General features: G+C 32.4%; 3 protein-coding genes and 1 non-coding gene across 5 annotated transcripts; 3 read left to right on the forward strand and 1 right to left on the reverse strand.

The window, feature by feature from the left end:
* Nucleotides 1-2,154: 2,154 nt before the first annotated feature.
* On the forward strand, nucleotides 2,155-3,943 carry LOC25492662 (uncharacterized). Its single transcript, XM_024783004.2, has 2 exons — nucleotides 2,155-2,636; nucleotides 3,274-3,943. Exons 1-2 carry the CDS (start codon nucleotides 2,245-2,247, stop codon nucleotides 3,314-3,316), a joined length of 435 nt encoding a protein of 144 aa, XP_024638772.1. The 5' UTR covers nucleotides 2,155-2,244; the 3' UTR covers nucleotides 3,317-3,943.
* Nucleotides 3,944-10,067: 6,124 nt separating this feature from the next.
* Nucleotides 10,068-10,139, forward strand: TRNAT-UGU (transfer RNA threonine (anticodon UGU)). The gene has a single exon. It is a non-coding gene; the product is annotated as a tRNA-Thr (tRNA).
* A 46-nt stretch (nucleotides 10,140-10,185) lies between these two features.
* On the reverse strand, nucleotides 10,186-13,757 carry LOC25492664 (serine/threonine-protein kinase-like protein ACR4). The gene is made up of 2 exons (XM_013600841.3): nucleotides 13,398-13,757; nucleotides 10,186-13,319 (listed from the first exon to the last, which is right to left on the reverse strand). Exon 2 carries the CDS (start codon nucleotides 13,103-13,105, stop codon nucleotides 10,361-10,363), a length of 2,745 nt encoding a protein of 914 aa, XP_013456295.1. The 5' UTR covers nucleotides 13,106-13,319; nucleotides 13,398-13,757; the 3' UTR covers nucleotides 10,186-10,360.
* Nucleotides 13,758-15,754: 1,997 nt separating this feature from the next.
* LOC25492665 (transcription factor TFIIIB component B'') lies at nucleotides 15,755-20,358 on the forward strand. 2 transcript variants are annotated; one of them, XM_024781745.2, is made up of 11 exons: nucleotides 15,755-15,995; nucleotides 16,697-16,755; nucleotides 16,861-17,025; nucleotides 17,165-17,358; nucleotides 17,577-17,967; nucleotides 18,053-18,147; nucleotides 18,253-18,284; nucleotides 18,676-18,877; nucleotides 19,021-19,165; nucleotides 19,301-19,410; nucleotides 19,929-20,358. In XM_024781745.2, exons 2-11 carry the CDS (start codon nucleotides 16,710-16,712, stop codon nucleotides 20,064-20,066), a joined length of 1,518 nt encoding a protein of 505 aa, XP_024637513.1. In that variant the 5' UTR covers nucleotides 15,755-15,995; nucleotides 16,697-16,709; the 3' UTR covers nucleotides 20,067-20,358. The 2 variants fall into 2 exon arrangements, with proteins under 2 accessions (XP_024637513.1, XP_039689748.1); XM_039833814.1 differs by having other exon boundaries at nucleotides 17,174-17,358.
* The last annotated feature ends 135 nt before the right edge of the window (nucleotides 20,359-20,493 follow it).

The following is a 20,493-nucleotide window of genomic DNA, read 5'->3' on the forward strand; positions in this document are numbered from 1 at the left end:
CTTTCTATAATTTGATCCATGCTTATGTGGGTAAGGCATAATTTGATAGCCATTTCTGAGATTTTTGGTGGCCTTAGACGAGCCTACAATTAGGGTCCTAAATAATGAGTACACTAAAAATATTTAAATTCGTATGAGAATTTAATAAGCAATTGAAACATTCGAATAACAATTTGTGGCTTTGATAAACTCAAGAATTTCAAATGCTGACATTGACATATTTGGCAAAGACATTTGCGGCACTTTCAATTTAAAAAAAAAAAAAAAAAAAACATCACTTGCATCAACATCAGACAAATCATTATGAGAAAACGCAGCGTTAGAAGTTGTGCAAGATTTTTTTAATTCATAATTTATCCGACAAGAATCAAAATCTCCTCTCTTAAAACATGTCTAATAACATATAACCCTTAATTGTTTAGCCTCTAACTTTTCCAAATAAGGGATGTGGGATAGTTTCTTTTGATTTTGACATGAGAGTTTGGGATGGTGGAAGACTAGAATTTGAACTCTCTTTATAACCTCACAATAAATTATAAATGAGTTAATAAAGAACTAAGCCCACTACTTACTAACAATCACACCTCCCTTTAGTAATTAAATAATTGGTTAAAGGCCTAATGAACCCCTAATTTTTTTTTTGGGACCCTAATTTTGGACTTATTTTTTGGGATCTAAGACGGTCGCTCTACTCGCCCTGCCTCAGATCTGGCCTGCATAACTTCAAAATGTATTTTATTTTTTTGAAATTGTGTGCTATTTTATTCTAATGAAATTAATTAAAATTATGATTTTATAATCTAAAATTATATTTACTATTTTAATTTATTATTATATTATAAATTTTGATTAACTAAAATGTTAACCTAATTTTAACCTAACCTCTTATATAAGTGGTTGCCCTCACCATTTTGACAAAAGTTGCAAGCACCACCGCCGTTATCCAAAATCATGACGATCTCTCTATATGATGCATAGGGATCATAGGGTAAGTCTATTGCCGCCTCATTCTACTTAAACTAAAATTATACATACGACTAATCAATGTCATTATTTTTCCGTCGTTGATATCATATATTTGTTTTTGTTGGATTGTTTTCTTCTATTAATCTTTTGTTGTTTTATGCAATCTAGATCTATCAACGTCAGAACAAAACTTGATCCATGGATTCTTATCGCAAACGTGTATTGAATGAAAGTCGTCAAAGGTGTCATGTATTTGTACTTGTTCCTTGTTTTAATTTGATCTGTGGGAATATCAACGAGTGTAATTTCTTTGATTAAATATGAAGAAAATCGTGCAGGTGACATGATTGTCTCAATAAGGTACTAATTATGAAATTTATATAATGTGTGTGTTCACCTTCATATTTACTATTATAGTTGAATTTTTTTTTTATTCTGAGGGGTGGGGGGGGGGGGGGCAATAGTTGAATTTTAATTGATTAGTTTTGTTTTGACGAGTACTATTTATTTTTCATTTGAATTTGCTAGTAATTTCATCCATTTGACATCGTTTAGTGGCCGACTGGTAATGTTCTATACATTTTTTAAATGCATAATTTTTTCTAAGGAACATATTATTTTTATCATTCTTCAATTTTTTATATAAATCTTAATTTATAATTTTAATTATTATATTGCGAAACAATTTGTATATGAATGTTTTTGAAAGTCTTATTTTTATTTTGGCCAAATACCTCCCGGGTCGTTTAAGTTTCACGTTTGTTTCAGATAGGTCATTTAAGTTTCGAGTTTGTTTCAGATATGTCTTTTCTGTCAACCTCCGTTAAACCAAAGTTGTTCTGTCTGTTAAGCCAAGCTTATATATGAGTTAAGTGGGTGAGGTGGTTCTCTCTGACATTTGGCATCAATTGTTTCCCCAACCAGATCAACTTTGACTTAACGGAGGTTGATAGATAGGAACTATCTGAAACAAACTCGAAACTTAAAGGACCTATCTGAAACCTTAGAAACTTAAAGGACATATTCGAAACAAACTCGAAACTTAAAGGATCTATCTGAAACCTTAGAAACTTAAAGGAGATCTATCTGAAACAAACATGAAACTTAAAGGATCCGAGAGGTATTTGGCCTTTTATTTTTTATTGTGCAATGTGATGTATATTGTTGTCATTTATTATTATGTTTTAAGAACTTGATTAATCATTTTCATGCCCTTGTGTTTTCAGGTTCTGTCATTTGGCAAACCAAAGTTGTTGCGGCGCAGTGAACTAGATAGTGATGTTGATAAAAATGGAGGAACATCATCCAGAGAATGATGCTAATGATGCAATTTCAGTAGCATATGCTTTGGCAGTTGATTTTTTCTTTTCAATCATGACATCTGGTTTGACAGAACATGAATTGCAGCAAGTACATCGAGGTTTAACTGAGATAGGCCTCATGTTAATGCCACCTCCTCCTTCAGATCCACCACCGAGTAATTACAGGCTAAATCCCCCTCCACCTCCTCCTAGATCGAGGTTTAGTACTGTTTTTCAAACTGGCGAGTCATGCAGAACAATTCAACATTGGCAAGATCAGAGAATCCAGCTCTTTCTGGCGGTAATAACCGCATTTTCATTTCAACTTCTGATGAACTTAGGGAAGAGAGGAACGCTCTCATGGATGAGGTATATATGCTTTCTTAATTACTTGTGATTATTTTTGGTTGTTCATTGGTATAAATGAATTTAGTGTTAATAATGTGCTTCACTTTCAAATATTCTGGATTTATTTTCCATGATTAATTGTTAGTTGAAGTTAATAAGTGATACTATTATTTAATTTGTAATTATATAGTGTGTTGCCATATGATTGGATGGGGGAGATATTTCTTTTTATAAATTCTTCTCTAAGAGAAGAATCACATATTTTATATATATAATTTGTATTTATGTATTTAGTTTAATATTAAAAAAAGTTACAAATTATTTCGCTATCATTTTTAGATTAATTCTCTAAGTTTTACAATTTTCAGACCCTTCCTTAAAGCTTAAATGTTGATGCGTCAAGTTTGAGATACCCACAAATACAATTTCTTTGTCATCCTCATCCCTGTGCTAATTTATATGCACATAAAATTTGTAGAGGCCAATTTTTGGTTTTTTTTTTGGACATTTCATGATCATATCATTCATCATGTTCATCTCTTGGATAAACTCACACAACTTGGTACTTCTTTTTTTATTTTAATAAAAAAAAATTGATAACATTTATTATTATGTTTTAAGAACTTGATTAATCATTTTCATGCCCTTGTGTTTTCAGTGTTCTTGTCTTTTGGCAAACCAAACTTGTTGCGGCGCAGTGAACTAGATAGTGATGTTGATGAAAATGGAGGATCATCATCCAAAGCATCAAAATGATGAATTGATTTGGCAGTTGATTTTTTGTGTGCAGAGCAACCCTCCGACCTAGCGACATAAAACCTACAATTTGGACACTGTCTCCACTTCTGATCCTTAGCATGTTTCATCAACATAACATCATCTTTTCCTCTCTCATCAGCATTCAGCTTCTGAAACTCGCTACACTTTTGATCCTTTGCGTTTCTGAAAGAGGTGTTTTTGGGAACGAAATTGAGAATTCTGACGTCATCATCGTCATCGTATTCGATATTGGAGAGGTTGATGACGACGGAGGTGGTGGTGGCGATGGGGGTAGAGAATTGAAAAGTTTCAACTCGATTATTTCAGTAGCATCTGCTTTGGCAGTTGATTTTTTTGTGTTTTATCACGACATCTGGTTTGACAGAACAGTGCAATTTATTTCCATCACCAAAACATGAATTGCAGGAAGTACATCGAGGTTTAGCTGAGATAGGCCTCATGTTAACGAGTGTAAGAGCTTGATTGTAACAACAACTGTAATTTCTTTGATTAAATATTAGTAAAAGTTTCACATAATAGATGACTTGATTTTATCTTGTTTCAAACCGTAATAATAATATTGTAACAAAAAAAACCGTAATAATAATATTAATAGTTATTACTATAATTGAATTTGAGTTGATTACTTTTATTTTGACAAGTACATAATTATGTTCTACAGTCGATTCTTTTCGGAGGTTCTCCATCCTGTTGATATATTTCTTTCTGACAAAATCGTGTTGATAATCTCGTTTCTAAATTTCCACCTGCTGAATTAAACAAAATCAATGATAATCTCATTCCTAAACGAGTTTTAAAGAACATCCGATCAAATCCATATGGAGAGGTTTTTAAATTGTATTCCCGTAGCATTTTCTTATGTAACATTTTCTTAGGATCACATTGCATCAAGCTTGCCATGTAGGCCATATACCCCAGTTATTTAAGATTCTGTTCATCACATATGATATTAGTACACCAAAAGGGGACTCTAGCAAACACCTAATACTATTTATTATTATTATCAAGCTTGCCATGTATCTGGTATTAAATTAAGTAAATTACATAAACAACTTTACTACTCTTTCAACTTCGATAAAAAAACCTAATACTATTTATTATTATTACGCGAGGATTCAATTCTCCTCTTAAACAAGGAACTTTATTTACGTTCTTGTTGAATCAATGAACTTTGTTTTTTTTAAATGTGATGAACTTTAGTTATGTTCTTGTTGAATAAGAAACTTTGTTTTAGTTAAATGTGATTAACTCTTTTTTATCAGAAATAGATATTACTATGTATGGTAATTTTTATTGTAATGTATGAATATTTTTATGTTTTGGTAAAAAGAAGAAAATGAATGTGATGAACTTTTAGGTGATTATAAAAAGATTTTTTTTTTAAAAAAATCTTTTTAAAAAAAAAATGTTATCCTTGAATATTTGTATATACTCGTGCATACATCAAAATTTGTGGATTATCCGCTTAACAGATATTCACATGGATATGAAGATGACGTGGATATCATATTTATCCAATGGGGCACGAATATCATTATAGAGCTATCAAGAAAGAATTAAAAATGATGAGCTGGTTACAATAATTATGTAGTTAAAGGGTATTAAAATTAGGGTCTTACAATAATTTTTGTAGTTAAAGGAGATTAATATTAGGGCACTCTTTAAGGATTCCCAATTAAAAAACTATTCATTGAAAATATCCAATACTTTAATTCTTGATCCATTAAATATAGAAGTTTCTATAAAAACCTACTATATAAAGTCCTTAAAGAGTGCACTTAAAAGGCACTCGTTAACATTTTCCTTAAAATTAATATAGATTATTAAGGAAGTTTAATTTTTTTAGTTCATATTATACATCAGAGTAGAGAACAAATAATGTTAATATTGATTTGTGTGGGGTTAACCCATTTGGAATTGGCTTAGTGTTGGTTTGGGATTTCGGATTCAATAATAAAGTTTTATATTTAGTTTATGATTCAATTGTTTGATTTAATTTGTATATGTTTCATTCTCAATGTTTTTCAATGAGTGGTTAACCTGATCTATAGGTTAAGGTATATGACTGACTATCTTGTTGGTGCCCAAACAAGAATGGTAGTAAATTACTTATTTTCTAAATTAATTTCTTTTAATTGAATATGAGTATGATTGTTAGGTTTATGATTCATCTTTTGGGGAAGTTGCAAGTATAGCCTTTGTCGAGGCACAAATACTCGAACATCCCATTGTAACATCACAATTTCTGTTTATCAAGGCAATGTCATAACTAATACTCCCTCCGTCCCAAATTGTATGACGTTTTGAACATTTCACACATATTAAGAAATGTAATTAATATTATGTAGAAAAGAGATATTATGAGTTGTTTTACAAAATTGTCCTTAATAAATAATATAGGAAAGATAAATAAAAGACTTGAAAGAAGAGAGAGTAATAAATAGTTAAGGTTATAATAGGAAAAGTAACATTAATGTTTCATTGGTATTGTAAAGTGACATACAATTTGGGACAAATATTTTTTCTAAAGTGACATACAATTTGGAACGGAGGGAGTAGTAAACCAAGTTAATTCCAACAAAGAAGATAGAGGGGATTCAAAGATACCCTAATCACTGTTAATCATCTGAATCAACCAAACTTAATATCGCATTGTGTATAACAATTCAAAAATTGCAAACAAAACCCATATACTCTTTTAATTGTGTTTATAAACAAATAAATTTTGTTAATTTCTAAGTTGAACGACAATTCATGTGGAGACTGTAACTTACTACTTTATTACTTGTTTCGATTTGGTGCACTTGTCAATTCGTCCATCAGTTTCCAATATGAGATACTGCACCTTCTTCCTTCTCCCAGAAACTATTGTCTCTAGTGACTTTCTCGATATCCCAATTGGTACGCGTTGTGGTTGCCTTCCGATTTCCCCACAGTGGGTCCAACTATTGTGAAATACCAACTTTCCTCCAATTCCTTTAATCAAAGTTAAGGTTTCAACTATGTTTCAATCAAAGGGCGTTGCTATATGTTACGAAGGATATGTCCAAGAATTGCAAGAATATACACGTCAAAGCAGTGGCAGAGCCACTCATGGCCCAGGGTGGGCCACGGCCCACCCCAAACCCTAAAAAAATAATTTTAATAGGTATATATACAAAAATTATAGTATGATGTCATATTATATATTTTAGGTTGCGCTTCAAAGATCAAACTTGCAGTGTGTTCCAGCGGTTAGGCAATGGTTTTGGCTGCTTCATGTCTCAAGGTCGATTTCATACTGTGCACTTTAAATGTTGTTTTCCACCAAGGTAACCTTTCATATCTTGATCTTGCTTTTAATACTATATTTTAACAAAGCACAATTTGTTTTACAATACAATAAAAATTAATAGTCAATAAATTAACTGATAAAAAAATAAATTTACACATATTACAAAAATTAGCCCACCCTGAAAATTATTTCTAACTCCACCACTCCGTCGAAGAATCTTAAACAAAATAGTTGGTGACACAGTAGCTATTTGGCGGAATACATAGGCTAGTGGGATTTAAATTAGGGTTAAATATATTTTTGGTCCCTATAAATATATCTACCTTTTGTTTTAGTCCCTCTAAAATTTTCCTTCAACTTTTAGTCCCTATAAAATTTTCAATCACTACTTTTGGTCCCTATTTTAAAGTTAATTTTAGTATTTTTGAATGAAATTGTGCAGAAATATGAAGAATATTGTAAAAATATTTCAAAAAAAAAATTAGAATTTTTTAACTAAACATAAATTTAATATGAATTTTTAACTATCAAAAATATAAAAATTCATATTAAATTCATGTTATTTTAAAAAATTCTAAATTTTTTTGGAAGAGATTCTTATAATATTATGAATGTTTCTGCAAAATTTTATTCAAAAATACGAATTCTACATATGATTTTATTTTAAAGGAGGGACCAAAAGTGAAGATTGAAAATTTTTAAGGGACTAAAAGTTGAAGGAAAATTTTAGAGGGACTAAAACGAAAAGTTGGTATATTTATAGAGACCAAAATCATATTTAACCCTTTAAATTAATAGCTGGGATTTATTCTTGTGTTTCTTGCCCGCATATTTTCTTGCAAATTAGCATTTTCCTTCGATCAATACTAAATTCACACTATATGACATAGATTTGAATGTTGAAGATAACAAAAATCAAACTTTGTTTTATAAAATAAAAAATAAAAAAATATTCTTTAAAAATAATACACTTTAGTTTTCCATATAGGTAACATTATTATAGTATTATTGAAAAAGATAAGAGTAATTGAAAAAAAAAGTATAAGTGATAAATTATACTCTTAAAATACCAAATGACAGTTAAATAAGCACATCAAATTCGTAGTCAAATAACGCTTAAAAATGAACAGAAGAAAGTAACTGAAATGGCTTAAGAAGAAGACCTCTTATTTAGCTTAACACAATGGTTTAGTTCATCATGATCCATTATAAAATAAAGTTCAATCCATAATTTATGTAAATAATAATTCCTAATAACTGATTATTAATCAAATAATTAATCCAACGTAGCTCCATCACAAAATTGATTATAAAAAAAATCACCTTGTTTCAAAATGATATGTTATAAATTTTAAGTTCAAAAGCTATTAAATATCACAGTTGTTGGCTTGTTGCTTACACATCCATAAAATTTTGTTGCTAACACATTCAAAAAAAAAAATCCAAAATTTTTTAAAATTAATTTTTTCTACATATTTTATCATCCAAAAATAATTGTTCACAGAACTTTTTCCTGTTTAAAAATAAACTTTCATAAAATTTAGGTGTGTTCACATGGGAAAGGTTAATCCTTTTCCACTATGGGAAAGTTGGATTCAATGATTAGATTAAGTGAAGAACATATTCTTAACATGCTCTCTCAACACTAGATTTTTCTTCACAATATCTTCCAATAATTTAAAAATTCTGAAAATTAATTTTCAGAAATTAAAAAAATCGAAAAAATTCAAATAATTTTTTTTAAAAATTCTGTAATTCATTTATTGAATGTTAGAATTTTTTTTTTGAATAAAAAATTATTTCAATAAAATTAAAATTTTGGAAACTATGATAAGTTTTTATTTTTCTAAAAAGAATATATTTTTTTTAATTTCATAATAAAATAAGATATTCTGAAAAATAAAATAAAAATCCTAAAAAAAAAAAAATTGAAATTCAAGTTTTTTATTTTTCTAAGAAAATAAAATTCTGGAAAATAAGGTTTTTGAAAAATTTTTGAAATAAAATTCTGAACAATTTTTTTTTCATTTTAAAAAAAAAATTATCTGAATTTTTTTTTATATTTTTTTAATTTCTGAAAATTAATTTTTAGAATTTTTAAGTTGTTGGAAGATAGTGTGAAGAAAAATCTAGTTTTGAGAGAGCATGTTAAGAATATGTTCTTCACTTAATCTAATCATTGAATCCAACTTTCCCATGGTGGGAAAGGATTAACCTTTCCCATGTAAAATGCCACCTAAAATTTAAGTGTCAACATAAATCACAGTGGCATTTAATTTGGGAAAGGCTAGTTTTTTCCCACCATGGGAAAGCTTTTTCTGACCATTAGATCAAGTGTAGAACACATCTTTATTATGGACTCTCAACATCATATCATCTTCATCCAATTAAAAATTCAGAAATTGAAGATTAAAAAAAAAAAAAAAACATAAATGACGTATTGTAGATTAGATTAAAGAGATAGATATATGCTTGTAATTTAATGGATAAAAATAAATAAAGAGGTGCCACACTCATCCCTAATTACCTCTCTCCTATTGGTCAAGAACTTCAAGCCGGTGAACATGATCCTCATCGCTGATTTCCTATCGATTAATAATAAACACAGTTCTTGAAAAGAGAAGAAAAAAATTTCAATTTTGCATTTTTCTCACAATTTCCCCTTTTATAGTTTGTTTTCTATGTTGCCAAAAAGGTTGGTAAAAATCATCAAAAGTAAACAGCAATTATCATTTGGCCAGATTTGTATCAAATGCATAACCAATAGCAAATTGGTTTTAACGGTTCCATCTTGATTTTATTTAACAAAGAAAAACGCATGTTTGATGAACGAGAAAAGGAGAAGAGGCATGTGTTATGCAAAGACTTTTATAAAGACACGATTTCCATCACTGTTGTGTGGAATAGTGAGTTTAATTGATTTTGATCAAGTGTTTGTTGTTTCAATTTATGGGTAACCCAGCAAACTCATAAGAATTGTGATTAGGGGATAATTATTTTTGTGTTTTTCTTGAAATTGATTGAGGGCTTCCTTAAATTGATATCTACCAATCCTGTATTCCACAATTCTAAGTAAACGGTTGCATGTACATAGTGATCGAATCGGGTCAAAACCCGGGTTGCTTGACCCATTTGCAAGGACGGACAAAGAAGATGAATATTTTCAAGTTTGATTTTTTGTCTCATATGGGAGGTGAGTGGTGACCGGTGAGTGAGAGAGATATGGAGGAGAGTGAATAAAATATTATGGTGAGTGTCTATGATAATATTATGGTCTATATTCAATCTAATGGTCAAAAAAATACTTTCTCATGGTGGGAAAGAAGTCTCCTTTCCCAAATTAAATGTCACCAGTATCCAATAGTTAATTTACAGTTTATGAAACATGATAATAAGTTGCCCTTATAGCTCAGTGGTAGAGCGTCAGTCTTGTAAACTGAAGGTCCGTAGTTCGATCCTGCGTGAGGGCAAACTTTTTTTTTCTTCTTCTTTTCTTTCAGTTTACTCTTATATATATTCAGTAATTTGTCATTGATTGGATGATCTCAAATGAGCCACTCAACTTAGAGTCTAGATTAACCTTGGAAGATTGAAAGTAAAATAAATTACATGTAGCAGCAATTACAAGGAAAATCATCTCAAACGCCACAGGTTAAAACCTGAGTTTGCATCAAGCTACACATGGTTAAAACTAGAAGTTATGTTCCAAGAACATCCTCTTTTGTGGAGAAGGTGGTACAATCTCTTCCTCAAGACTTCTCAACACATCACTACTCCCTCCACCAACATTGCACATATTCTTTACTTCGACAACTTTTCCATCAACATCTGCCTCTGACATTGATGATGACTTTCTTCTTTGAGAAGATGTGACACTAGGGAATGTTATCCATGAAGGTGCTCTAAGCTCAAACCTTGGATCCTCAATTTCAGAAACTGACATATTTGAAGATCTTTGAGATGGTTTCTTGTGCAATCTATTACTTCCTAAAACAACCTCAGAAGGTAAAATTGGTTGATCAATGCATGGACTGCCCATTAACACAGCAAGACCTCTTTCCAAAGCTGTTGTTACTTTGTCCATTGAAGGTCTATCTTTTCCTCTCATTCTCACACATTTACAAGCTACATTAGCTATCTTTTTCAATGCTTCAAGATCATGAGGTGGTTTAAGAATTGGATCCAAAATTGCAGATATATCTCCTGATTTGATCAAAGGCACTGCCCATTCAACTATGTTATTCCCTTCTTCATATTGCATCATGTCGATAGCTTTTCTACCACTTAGAATTTCCAAGAGAAGAACACCAAAACTATAGACATCGGATTTTGTTGTGAGGTAATGAAGTCTATAGTATTCAGGATCAAGGTAACCGAGAGTTCCGGCTGGTAGCTCGGCGAGCGGAGAACTACTATCAACAGGACCTAACAATGATAAACCAAAATCAGCTACTCTTGCATTGTGTTCTTCATCAATGAGTATGTTTGAGGATTTAATATCTCTATGAATCACCGGTGGACAAGCGTAGCCGTGTAAATATTCGATTCCACGAGCCGCTTGAACTGCTATTGTTACCCTTCTTATCCAGTTTAAATGCTGTTTCAACACTTGGTTTGTGCCATGTAGGTGTTCATACAAAGATCCATTAGCCATGAACTCATAGACAAGAAGTCTTTCTCCATCTTCTTCGCAGTAGCCAAGAAGGTTGAGCAAATGAGCATGGTTCAATCTTGAGAGTAAATCAAGTTCAGTGTGAAACTCATTGGAATTCTTGTGGATGTTGTTTGAAGAAGATAGAGATACTATAGCCCTTTTAACAGCTACAACTGTTCCATCTTTCAGAACTCCTTTGAATACACAAGAAAAACTTCCTTTCCCTACTATGGATTCTTCTTTGAATCCACATGTTGCAGTTTGAAGCTCCTCGTAGGTGAACCTTTGAGCCTTCCTAAGCTTGAACTCCTCCATTTCTGGACGGATCCTGTTGTTTCTGTTCTCATTTTGGAGGGAAGAACTTCTGCTGAGTTTCTTCGCCTTTTCTAATCTTGCAGGACACTCACAATCTCTTAGCCTGCGGCGAACGTATAAAATTGATGTTAATGATGCAATACTAACAATGAAAACAACAAAACCAATCTCTGCAATAATCACTGGTAACTGCAAAGCCCAAATTTTCTCATTTTTCTTCTTATTGCCAACATTGGAATATGAAGAGGAGCAGTGTAAGAAACATTCAGGCGAAGAACAAGATGAACAGTCATATTCACACACTCTATCAGAAGCCAAATTGCATCCACTTTTCTGATACATTTCAACAGGACAATCACCACTGCACGGCATGCAAACACCAGAATTCGGAAACTTGCAAAGACCCTTTTGTTCAAATTCATAGAAACCAGAAGGACATGGAAAAGGCTTGCATATTCCCGGGGAGACCGCTAAAGGAAGAGAAGTAGGAAACCCGACACCCCAACAAACAGGCATAAGAGATTTTTTCTCATCAACTACTCCACAAGTAAAATAATCACCAGCTGCAATCTCATAAACCTTAATCTCACTAGGAACTGAAGTGCTTGGTTTGATCATAAATCCCCAACAAATAACTCCATGATCATAGCTTTTTATGCCACAAGCATGAAACCTTCCTCCTACTACAGATATCATTGTATCATTTGGAGGCAAATCAACATTTCCTTCACCACCTACATGTCTTACTGAAATTTGTTCTTCCATGTTCAAACTTCTCCCCCAGCAAAAAGTTCTAGAATTTACCCCTTCTAAGATTCCACACACATGATAACCACCAGCAGAAATCTTTTTGAACTTCAATTTTGATGGAATGAAACTGATAACTTTGCTATTAGTCTCATCACCCCAACAGAAAACACTCCTATTGTTAGAAAACAATCCACAGTTAAATTCAGAACCGGCTGAAATCGAATGAACCATTCCATCAAACACGTAACTTTTGGTCATGTTATAGCCCCAACAATCAACTAAAGAAACATTTTCACTCCAAGGTTTTCTCACTCCACATACATGGTAATCCCCGGCACTAATTTCTAGGTACCGAGCTTCTTTAATCATAGGTTGAGGCACACCCATTTCAATGTAATTACTATTACCCCAACAATAAGGTTGATTTGAATCCATTAGAAGACCACAAACAAATCCATCACCAGCGGTTAGGCCATGAAATGAGAAATGGGTTGGTGTTTCATAGATTATAGCTGAGTTGGATCCATAACATGTCACAGTATGAGATCCATCTGATTTCAAACCACAAAAAACTGAGCCTTTTTCACCATATGAGATTGCAATGGATGACATGGAACCAAGACTATAAACTTGACACCACAAATTTGATATTAAAACCACAAGCTCAAATAGAATATTCAAACCATAGATTAAAAAATGTCTTTCTGTGAACCCCATTTTTTTACAATTAAAAATCAAACTTGGTACATCAGGATCTACAACAGTCTCCTACACTACGCACCAACCACTTGCGCTAGACCTCAGTCGCGATACATAGCAACCAAACGAGCATATGGATAAAACAATAGAATATTCACCAATAATAAGAAAACCAGCTAGTGAGTTGAGGGGCAACAAAGGAGTACTGACATAACTCGCTAACATTTGCCATCTGAAAAGAAAAAAAACAGTTGATATAATGCAGTTTAGAGTGAAGAGCAAGTTTTACAAACTATGACTAGAAGCTTACTAAATCCAGGGAAGGAATGCAGGAAGAGTCAGAATCTTCATTCTGTGAATCAATGTCTTGTTGAATTGGTGAGTAAAAGGTGATAAAATCATGTGAGGTTTGTTGCAAATTGCAATGCACTTTGCTACATGTTGGTGGAGGAAATCTAAAACTGAAAAAGATAGATGAAAGGAGAGTGTTGAAAGGTGGTTGCAATGCAGACAAGAACATGAGAATCAAAGATAGACGGTGGCATTAAATTAAAATGACACAGAAACTGTTTCTTCTTTGTAACTATTATGGAAAAAATATTGGTGAAGGCATTAAATGAGAAATTTAATGCAATAAAATGTTTCATGAGAAATTGTTGGCTAATGGTTAAATCTTTCTTCCTTTAACCTCCTTCTCCAAGAGTCCAAGTCACAGTGCATCTCATTTTATTCGTTAGTTCTTTTTCCTTTTTTTTTTAAGTTGACATAAGGTTAATGGAGTTTTTTCTTACTAATCATTCATGTGTTAAAACTCTTTCATAATCTCCTTGCTACCTAAGATTATTTAGATTAAATAATTAGAGTTTTATTCAACTTAACTAGAAAATCTAAGTTTGATCTATGTTTTTATTTAGCTCTAAATAAAAAGTTTTGTCGTACATTGTGATACTACCGATGGACTTAAGCGGTCAGTCTATGTAGTTGTTCATGGAAGATACTCAATACCAAAATGATCTCCGGCCCTTTTTAAGTGACGATATTGACACGTTGATTAAGAAATAACAGTAATAAAGGTTTAGCTTGTGTTCCATCTAGAGTGAAATAAATCCTTTTTCCTGATTAGTTCACGTACCCGTGCCTGCTTGCTCATGTGGAAACACCAATAATAGAAAATAATTAATTTTCATAATCTTTAGATGAAAAGAAAACTCAAGTTAGGTGGGGATCTTTAGAATTGAGAAGTAATAATATTCAAAGTGGATGAAACGTATAAATGGGTTGATATTTGGGCTCCATGCGAGAGGGAAAGTTACATTTTGCAGGTGGTTGTACTTTCTTTTTGGTACAAAAATAGGGCAGAGTTCAAGAAGAAGAAAAAAAAACTAAGAGATTAATTGAACATTTCGAGGCATGCAAGCACGAGAAATATCATAAAAAAAAGAGATGTTGAAGTTATCTAAGAGGAGTCTCAATCATATGTAAATTGTAAATCAAAGGTGTCTAAAAGATAAACTAAAGTTAGCTAGCCAATCTGCTGATTTGTTTCCTTCACGCCAGGTATGGTTGATCTGAACATGCCAACTCATGTTTTTTAGGTCATGAATGCGCCAAATCAAGGTAGGAACATTTCCATTGATGTTACATTTCCCTATTACCATGTCAACTAAAAGTGATGAGTTGTTTTCCACTTGCAAGAGTGTGATCCCCGATCTCCGAGCCATATCCATACCAATATACATGCCCCACATCTCTGCATGTAACGCGTCACATGAACTTATCTTACGAGCATAGCTATTCAAACAATTTTCACTACTATCACGGAGAAGGTCGTCACATCCCAAAAGATTAACTGAGCTTTTATGCGCGCTATCAAAGTTGAGTTTAACCCAACCCTCTCAGAGTCTCTTCCATCCAATGAAAATAGTGTCTGTAGGCTAAGGTCATCCAATTACGTGTGTTTGTTCGCAATTATCAATCTTCATAGTCATCTTAAGAATCACATCAATTGGATTAAAAGTTCGATGGAACTCCTAATGCTCTTATTCCTCGAAGTCCACAATCACAAGTGCCAACATGTACTATTCTTTACCCATTGTTGGAGGTAATATTCCCTCCGATCCTTCGTATAAGAAAAGAAGCAAAAAATCATCAAAACCAAGACAATCATTAGTTGTTGTAATTTTTTGAATGTTTTTACAAATATACCCTCTTAAAAATTTGTGAAGTATTAAATATACTCACAAATATTGAAAAGATCAACATTAAATGAGGGTTAGAAAAGTCTTTTAAACAATAATTATACCTTAAAATCTGTGACTTTTTCTTGTAAATAAGACGAAAATTTTTTTTTAAAATTTTCTTATTTAGGACCGAAGGGAGTATAATTTAATTTAGGGTAATGTTAACCGGTGCCCCGGACACCGGTTAAAAACCAAATATAGTATGTATTGCATTGAAAATTGTGTTGTCAATCTCTTAAAAGTCAATAAAGCGTCTGTTTTAATTTAAAACTTTCTTTCTATGGTTCCTTAACTAGTGCCCCGGACACCGGTTAACATAGCCTTTAATTTATATTAATTCTTTTAATGATTTTTTTTTGTTTTTTGTTTAGGAATTATCTTAATGATTTATTCACATATTTGTTGGTATCAATATTACAAGGTCAGTTTTAGAAAATCAATTCACTCTCTTTCATCTCTTTCTCACCCTTGGCTCTTTTCCTCCCTCTCTTGACTCTCATTTTCCACAATTTCCCTCTCTTATCTGAATTACAGAACAACAACTCAACCGACCCTGCTTCCTCTCTTCTGAATTTCGAAGCCGAACCCGAAATCGAAATCGCCGACCTCAAACCCCAACTTTCCGGTGGATTCGCTGTCCAATCATTGAAGACACATCAAAAGAAAAGGTTGGTGCAGCGAAAACGTGTTGAACAAGATGAACCTCAATACCTTACTATAATATACTAGTCTTATGTTTAAAACATTTTACCAATGTATAGTCTGCATTAAATCCATCATTCTCATTTACATGCTTTGTTTTTGTCGTTTGAGAATTCTTATATCTCCCTCCCTGTTAACACTTCTTGGCATAGTTGTTTGAAGAAATTGAAGTGGTGATCAAATTAATCCATGCTGTTTAGAGTAGTATAATGATTACTCATGTTTGGTCTACAATAGTTATAAGCTTCATTGTTCCGCCTTAAGTCACAAGCGAGTAATTCTTCTATTACTTGAAGATTGAATGAAGTTAGGGCCTAGTCGGTCTTCTCCTTTCTGCTTTAATTACCAAAACCGACCTTAAATAAACCACCTCTCTATCTCTCTGTTTTAAATTCAACCACTCCGGCTATCTCTTCTATGTGATTTTTCACCGCTTCTCTGTCCTGGTTTTCGATTTTTCTGTGTTTTTAACTATTGCGGACGCTAAATGCCGTTGGAACACTAATAAGGTCTTTTTCAAACATATTATATTGCTGACTTTTGTACTTTTGTTTATCATGTTTACTTAATGATTGTTTGATCTACCCTTTCCAATTTATTGCTTACGGTATGGCAAGGTGCTTATCTTCTGCTTACATTATCATTCTTAATTAATTTAATTTCTCAGGCCAACCTGCCTCATGGATCTTTTTGATGATATTCTACTTGAAGTTCCTCCTGCACCTGGTTAGTAATGGGATGTAATTTTATTTTTTATTTTTTTTATACGTACAAGGTTGTTATGTACTTGGATTATAATTATAATATAATATAATTATATTCTTTTTGTAGCTCGGCCTAGTGCCAAGTTTGCGCCCAAGGTCAAATCAAAACAGTCCTTACGAAAGGAAATATCTGCATCAGAACATGCTACCTCGTCTGTAGATGGGAAGAACATGCATGTTGCTTCAACCCCCACGGTCACTAAATCCATTCGTGACACCAACCTCGATAATGGTAAGTTATGTTTGCACATCATTTGCGTATTTGAAGATTTTTTTTCTCAAGCTCAATCTTGCACTAGTGTCACAATGCGTCAGACATTGAATCATTTCATATCTAGCATTGACAACTATTAAATGTGGTCTCTTATTAGATGGTGCAGAGAGTGAATTGAATAAAGTGCCTTCCCCATCCACTGCATTCCTTGACAGCAACAAAAGTTTGCAAGTTAATAACTCATTGCAAGACAGCCTAAATGTTGGCTTCAAAAGTTCTTCAGGCGACAATAGCACTGCAATTTCCGAGAACAACATTCATTCTATTTTTACTTCCGGAAAAGTACAAGAGGTAGAATAGTTTATCAAATTATATTAATATTTTTTATGCTCTGCAGAAGAGTTTACAAACTCCGTAGATAGTCCTACATTAGCTGATTTTTTACCGCACGACGTTACCAGAGGAAAAGAAGTAGACATTAATTATTATGATTTGTCTTGCTTTTTCACTTCTCTTAATTTTGAATTTGATTGTAGATGATTTTTCATTTCATTTGTAATTTTTATTAGGATGCTAATGAGAGGAAACAATCTCTAAGGAAGCGTAAAAGATCATATGTTGCTGGTGTGGAGGATGACCGTGATAAAAGCTCAAGGCAGCTGAGAAAACAAGTAGCTTGTGAACATGTTAAAAACTCAAACTCATTGATTGAGGATGATGATGAACTCGACCCTCCTTATATTTGTAACAATATAGATCAAATTGAAGAAAATGATGACGAGGACGAAGTGGATAATTCATCTAAGAAGAAAAGAGCATTAACAAATTCAAAAAAGAAATATATGTCTAAAAATGGAAAAGCTTACAAAAAAAGCAAGAAGGAAAATGGCGATTCAGAAAAAACTACTAAAGAACCACCCAAAAAGTTCTCTCGTTCTTCTCGGCGAAGAAAAAGACAAGGTAAACTAATCAATCTATTTGTTTAATTATCATTTTAATGACTATATTTTATGTGCTTATTGTGCAAGTTTTTTCATTCTCACAGTGGACCAGGCTCTGCTGGATGATTATGAACTTGGTTCTCGATCAATTTCTCTTAGGGATATTCTTGCAATTTCAGATGATAAGGAGCGACAGGAGGTAGGTATTCTCAACTATATTCCTTGTGTTACAATTCCCAGCTATTGTTATTAGTAGGCTTATGGCTTAAATTTCACTAACTGTACCATTTGTTTCCCTATACAGAAAAAGGAGGCAAAATCTTCCACCAATCAAAGGTAAGCAACACAGCTCGACAGTGTATTATCAAAGCAGTATTGGAGTATCTTTAGTGTAGCTAATAGTTAGTAGCCTAAGAAGTTAAGATATATGTGTATATTCGTTGTATGTGATTGAGTTAGGTAGAATCTTCTACCCTTTGTTAGCTTTCGCGATTTATTTCCTTGTCAATTATATTTTTTTAAAATGAAAATATATATCTGTGTTGAAAATCTGCGTATAGCACAGTAAACATCTTTGTTGCTTTATTTACTGCAATTCATTGCACATCTTACGTGGTTCCAAACATCTTCTTTACCATCATCCAGTGATTGTTGTTACCGTCACTTTTTAGCCACGTGCTGTACTGTAAATAGATTTATATTTGTATTTTAAAATATTTATCTGCAGTGGTGGGGATTTCTTTCATGATGCCGGTGCTAATAATGAAGAGGAGACTTTTAGTTCAGATGATGATGGTCTTAGAGACCAAGAGGATGATCAAGCTAGTAAAAAGTTTGCGTCAACTGTCCCTTTATACAATTCCCATTCTTTCAGGGACAAGTCACCTAGGGTAAAATGGTCGAAACAAGATACCGAAAAGTTTTATGAGGTATTCTTCACATAATTCTTACAATATGTCATTATTATTTCTTTAAACACAATTATATTACTAATTTTGTCTTTTCTGGATTTAGGAATGGAGACAGATTAGTCATTTTTAATAAAATAACTATTCATTTTTTTAAAACATAGGCTCTGAAGGAGTTTGGCCTAGATTTTACAATGATTCAACAAATTTTTGCTAGTAAAACAAGACGTCAAATTAAGCTGAAGTTCAAGAATGAAGACCAACATCATCCTTTACGAATAACTGATGCTATTAACAGTCATTCATCAGGTTAAACTCTTCAGTTACTTGTCTGTGCTCTTCATGGTCATATAGTACATGATCAGAAGGGTTTATTGTTCTTTATCTACTCCTTGATGTGGAATAACATTTTACTGAATGAAATCTATAATCTTCTCTCTTTAGATCATCATATTTTTAAGTCGGTGATTGCGAAACTGCCACAAATTTCTACCACTAATGCAAATCAGGAAGCCACTGAAGACACTACTGAAGACATGTCACCTGGAATTAATGTATGCACTCTTGGCTTGTTTTGTTTTATATTTTGAGGTCTGTATTCATTTGGTACGCATATGGTTTCTGCTAATTTTCTTTTAAATCTCATTTATTTATTAAAGACATAGTCTTATTGCATGATGTTTGTGAGTTAAAATTTGGAACATAATGATCTTTCAACCAAAATTAGCACTTTTACTTGGTTCAGTCCTTCGTTACTTAAATTTACTTCCATGTAATTTAAACTCTAATATAGAAGCAAGGTATATAGATTTGTGATTGAGATGTTATTCCCCCGCTCCCTTGAGAATCCATTTTATACAAGGGAACAACACTTCACGATCATGTATATGCCATATGACGTAAAAACTTTCAAGACATATCCTAGCACAGTAAAGACAATTTTTATTGCCATATCTTTACCACTTCATTTATAGATTTAGAATATCTTTAACTAAATCCACATAATTGTAATATTTCTTATTATCTAATTGACCTTGCAAATATTCAAGACTCTTGTAATCTGAATGTGCAGGAACAGGTTGCAACAACTGAGCAGGACAGTGCTGATGTTAAAGATCAGGAGGATCCCATGGCGTATCAAAGTCCAGAGCAATTTGATGATAGTGATGATGACTTATGGAAATGGTCTCAGTATCAAAGTGTTATTTAGTGAAAAAGAATGAATACTTTCTGATTAAATTAAAGCTAATGTGATATTAGTTTTTTTTTTATAGTTGAAATCAGTAATACTTTCTGATTTCGAAGTCCAGGTATACGATGTTTCATATGTTTTCTTAAAATTTGATACAGTCTCCATTCCATATATTTGTAATAAACTCGGGCTATTTGTGTTCTACTGGTTTTGTAGTGAGACTGTTGGACCTCTTATTCGATAAGCAAATTTCTCTGATAAGAGGTCCAGATTCTAAAATATTAATTAACAAATCCAGATTCTAAGCAAATTTCTCCAATATAAGCAAATTTGTTTACAAATTTGCTTATATTTGTGAAAACAAATTTTAACAGATCCAGATTCTATTTTTGAAAGAACAACTCCAGATTCTAAAATTAAAATTTATTTCCAGAGTAACAAAAGG

This window comes from Medicago truncatula, chromosome 4 (genome assembly GCF_003473485.1).
Source record: "Medicago truncatula cultivar Jemalong A17 chromosome 4, MtrunA17r5.0-ANR, whole genome shotgun sequence".
Classification (NCBI taxonomy): domain Eukaryota; kingdom Viridiplantae; phylum Streptophyta; class Magnoliopsida; order Fabales; family Fabaceae; genus Medicago; species Medicago truncatula.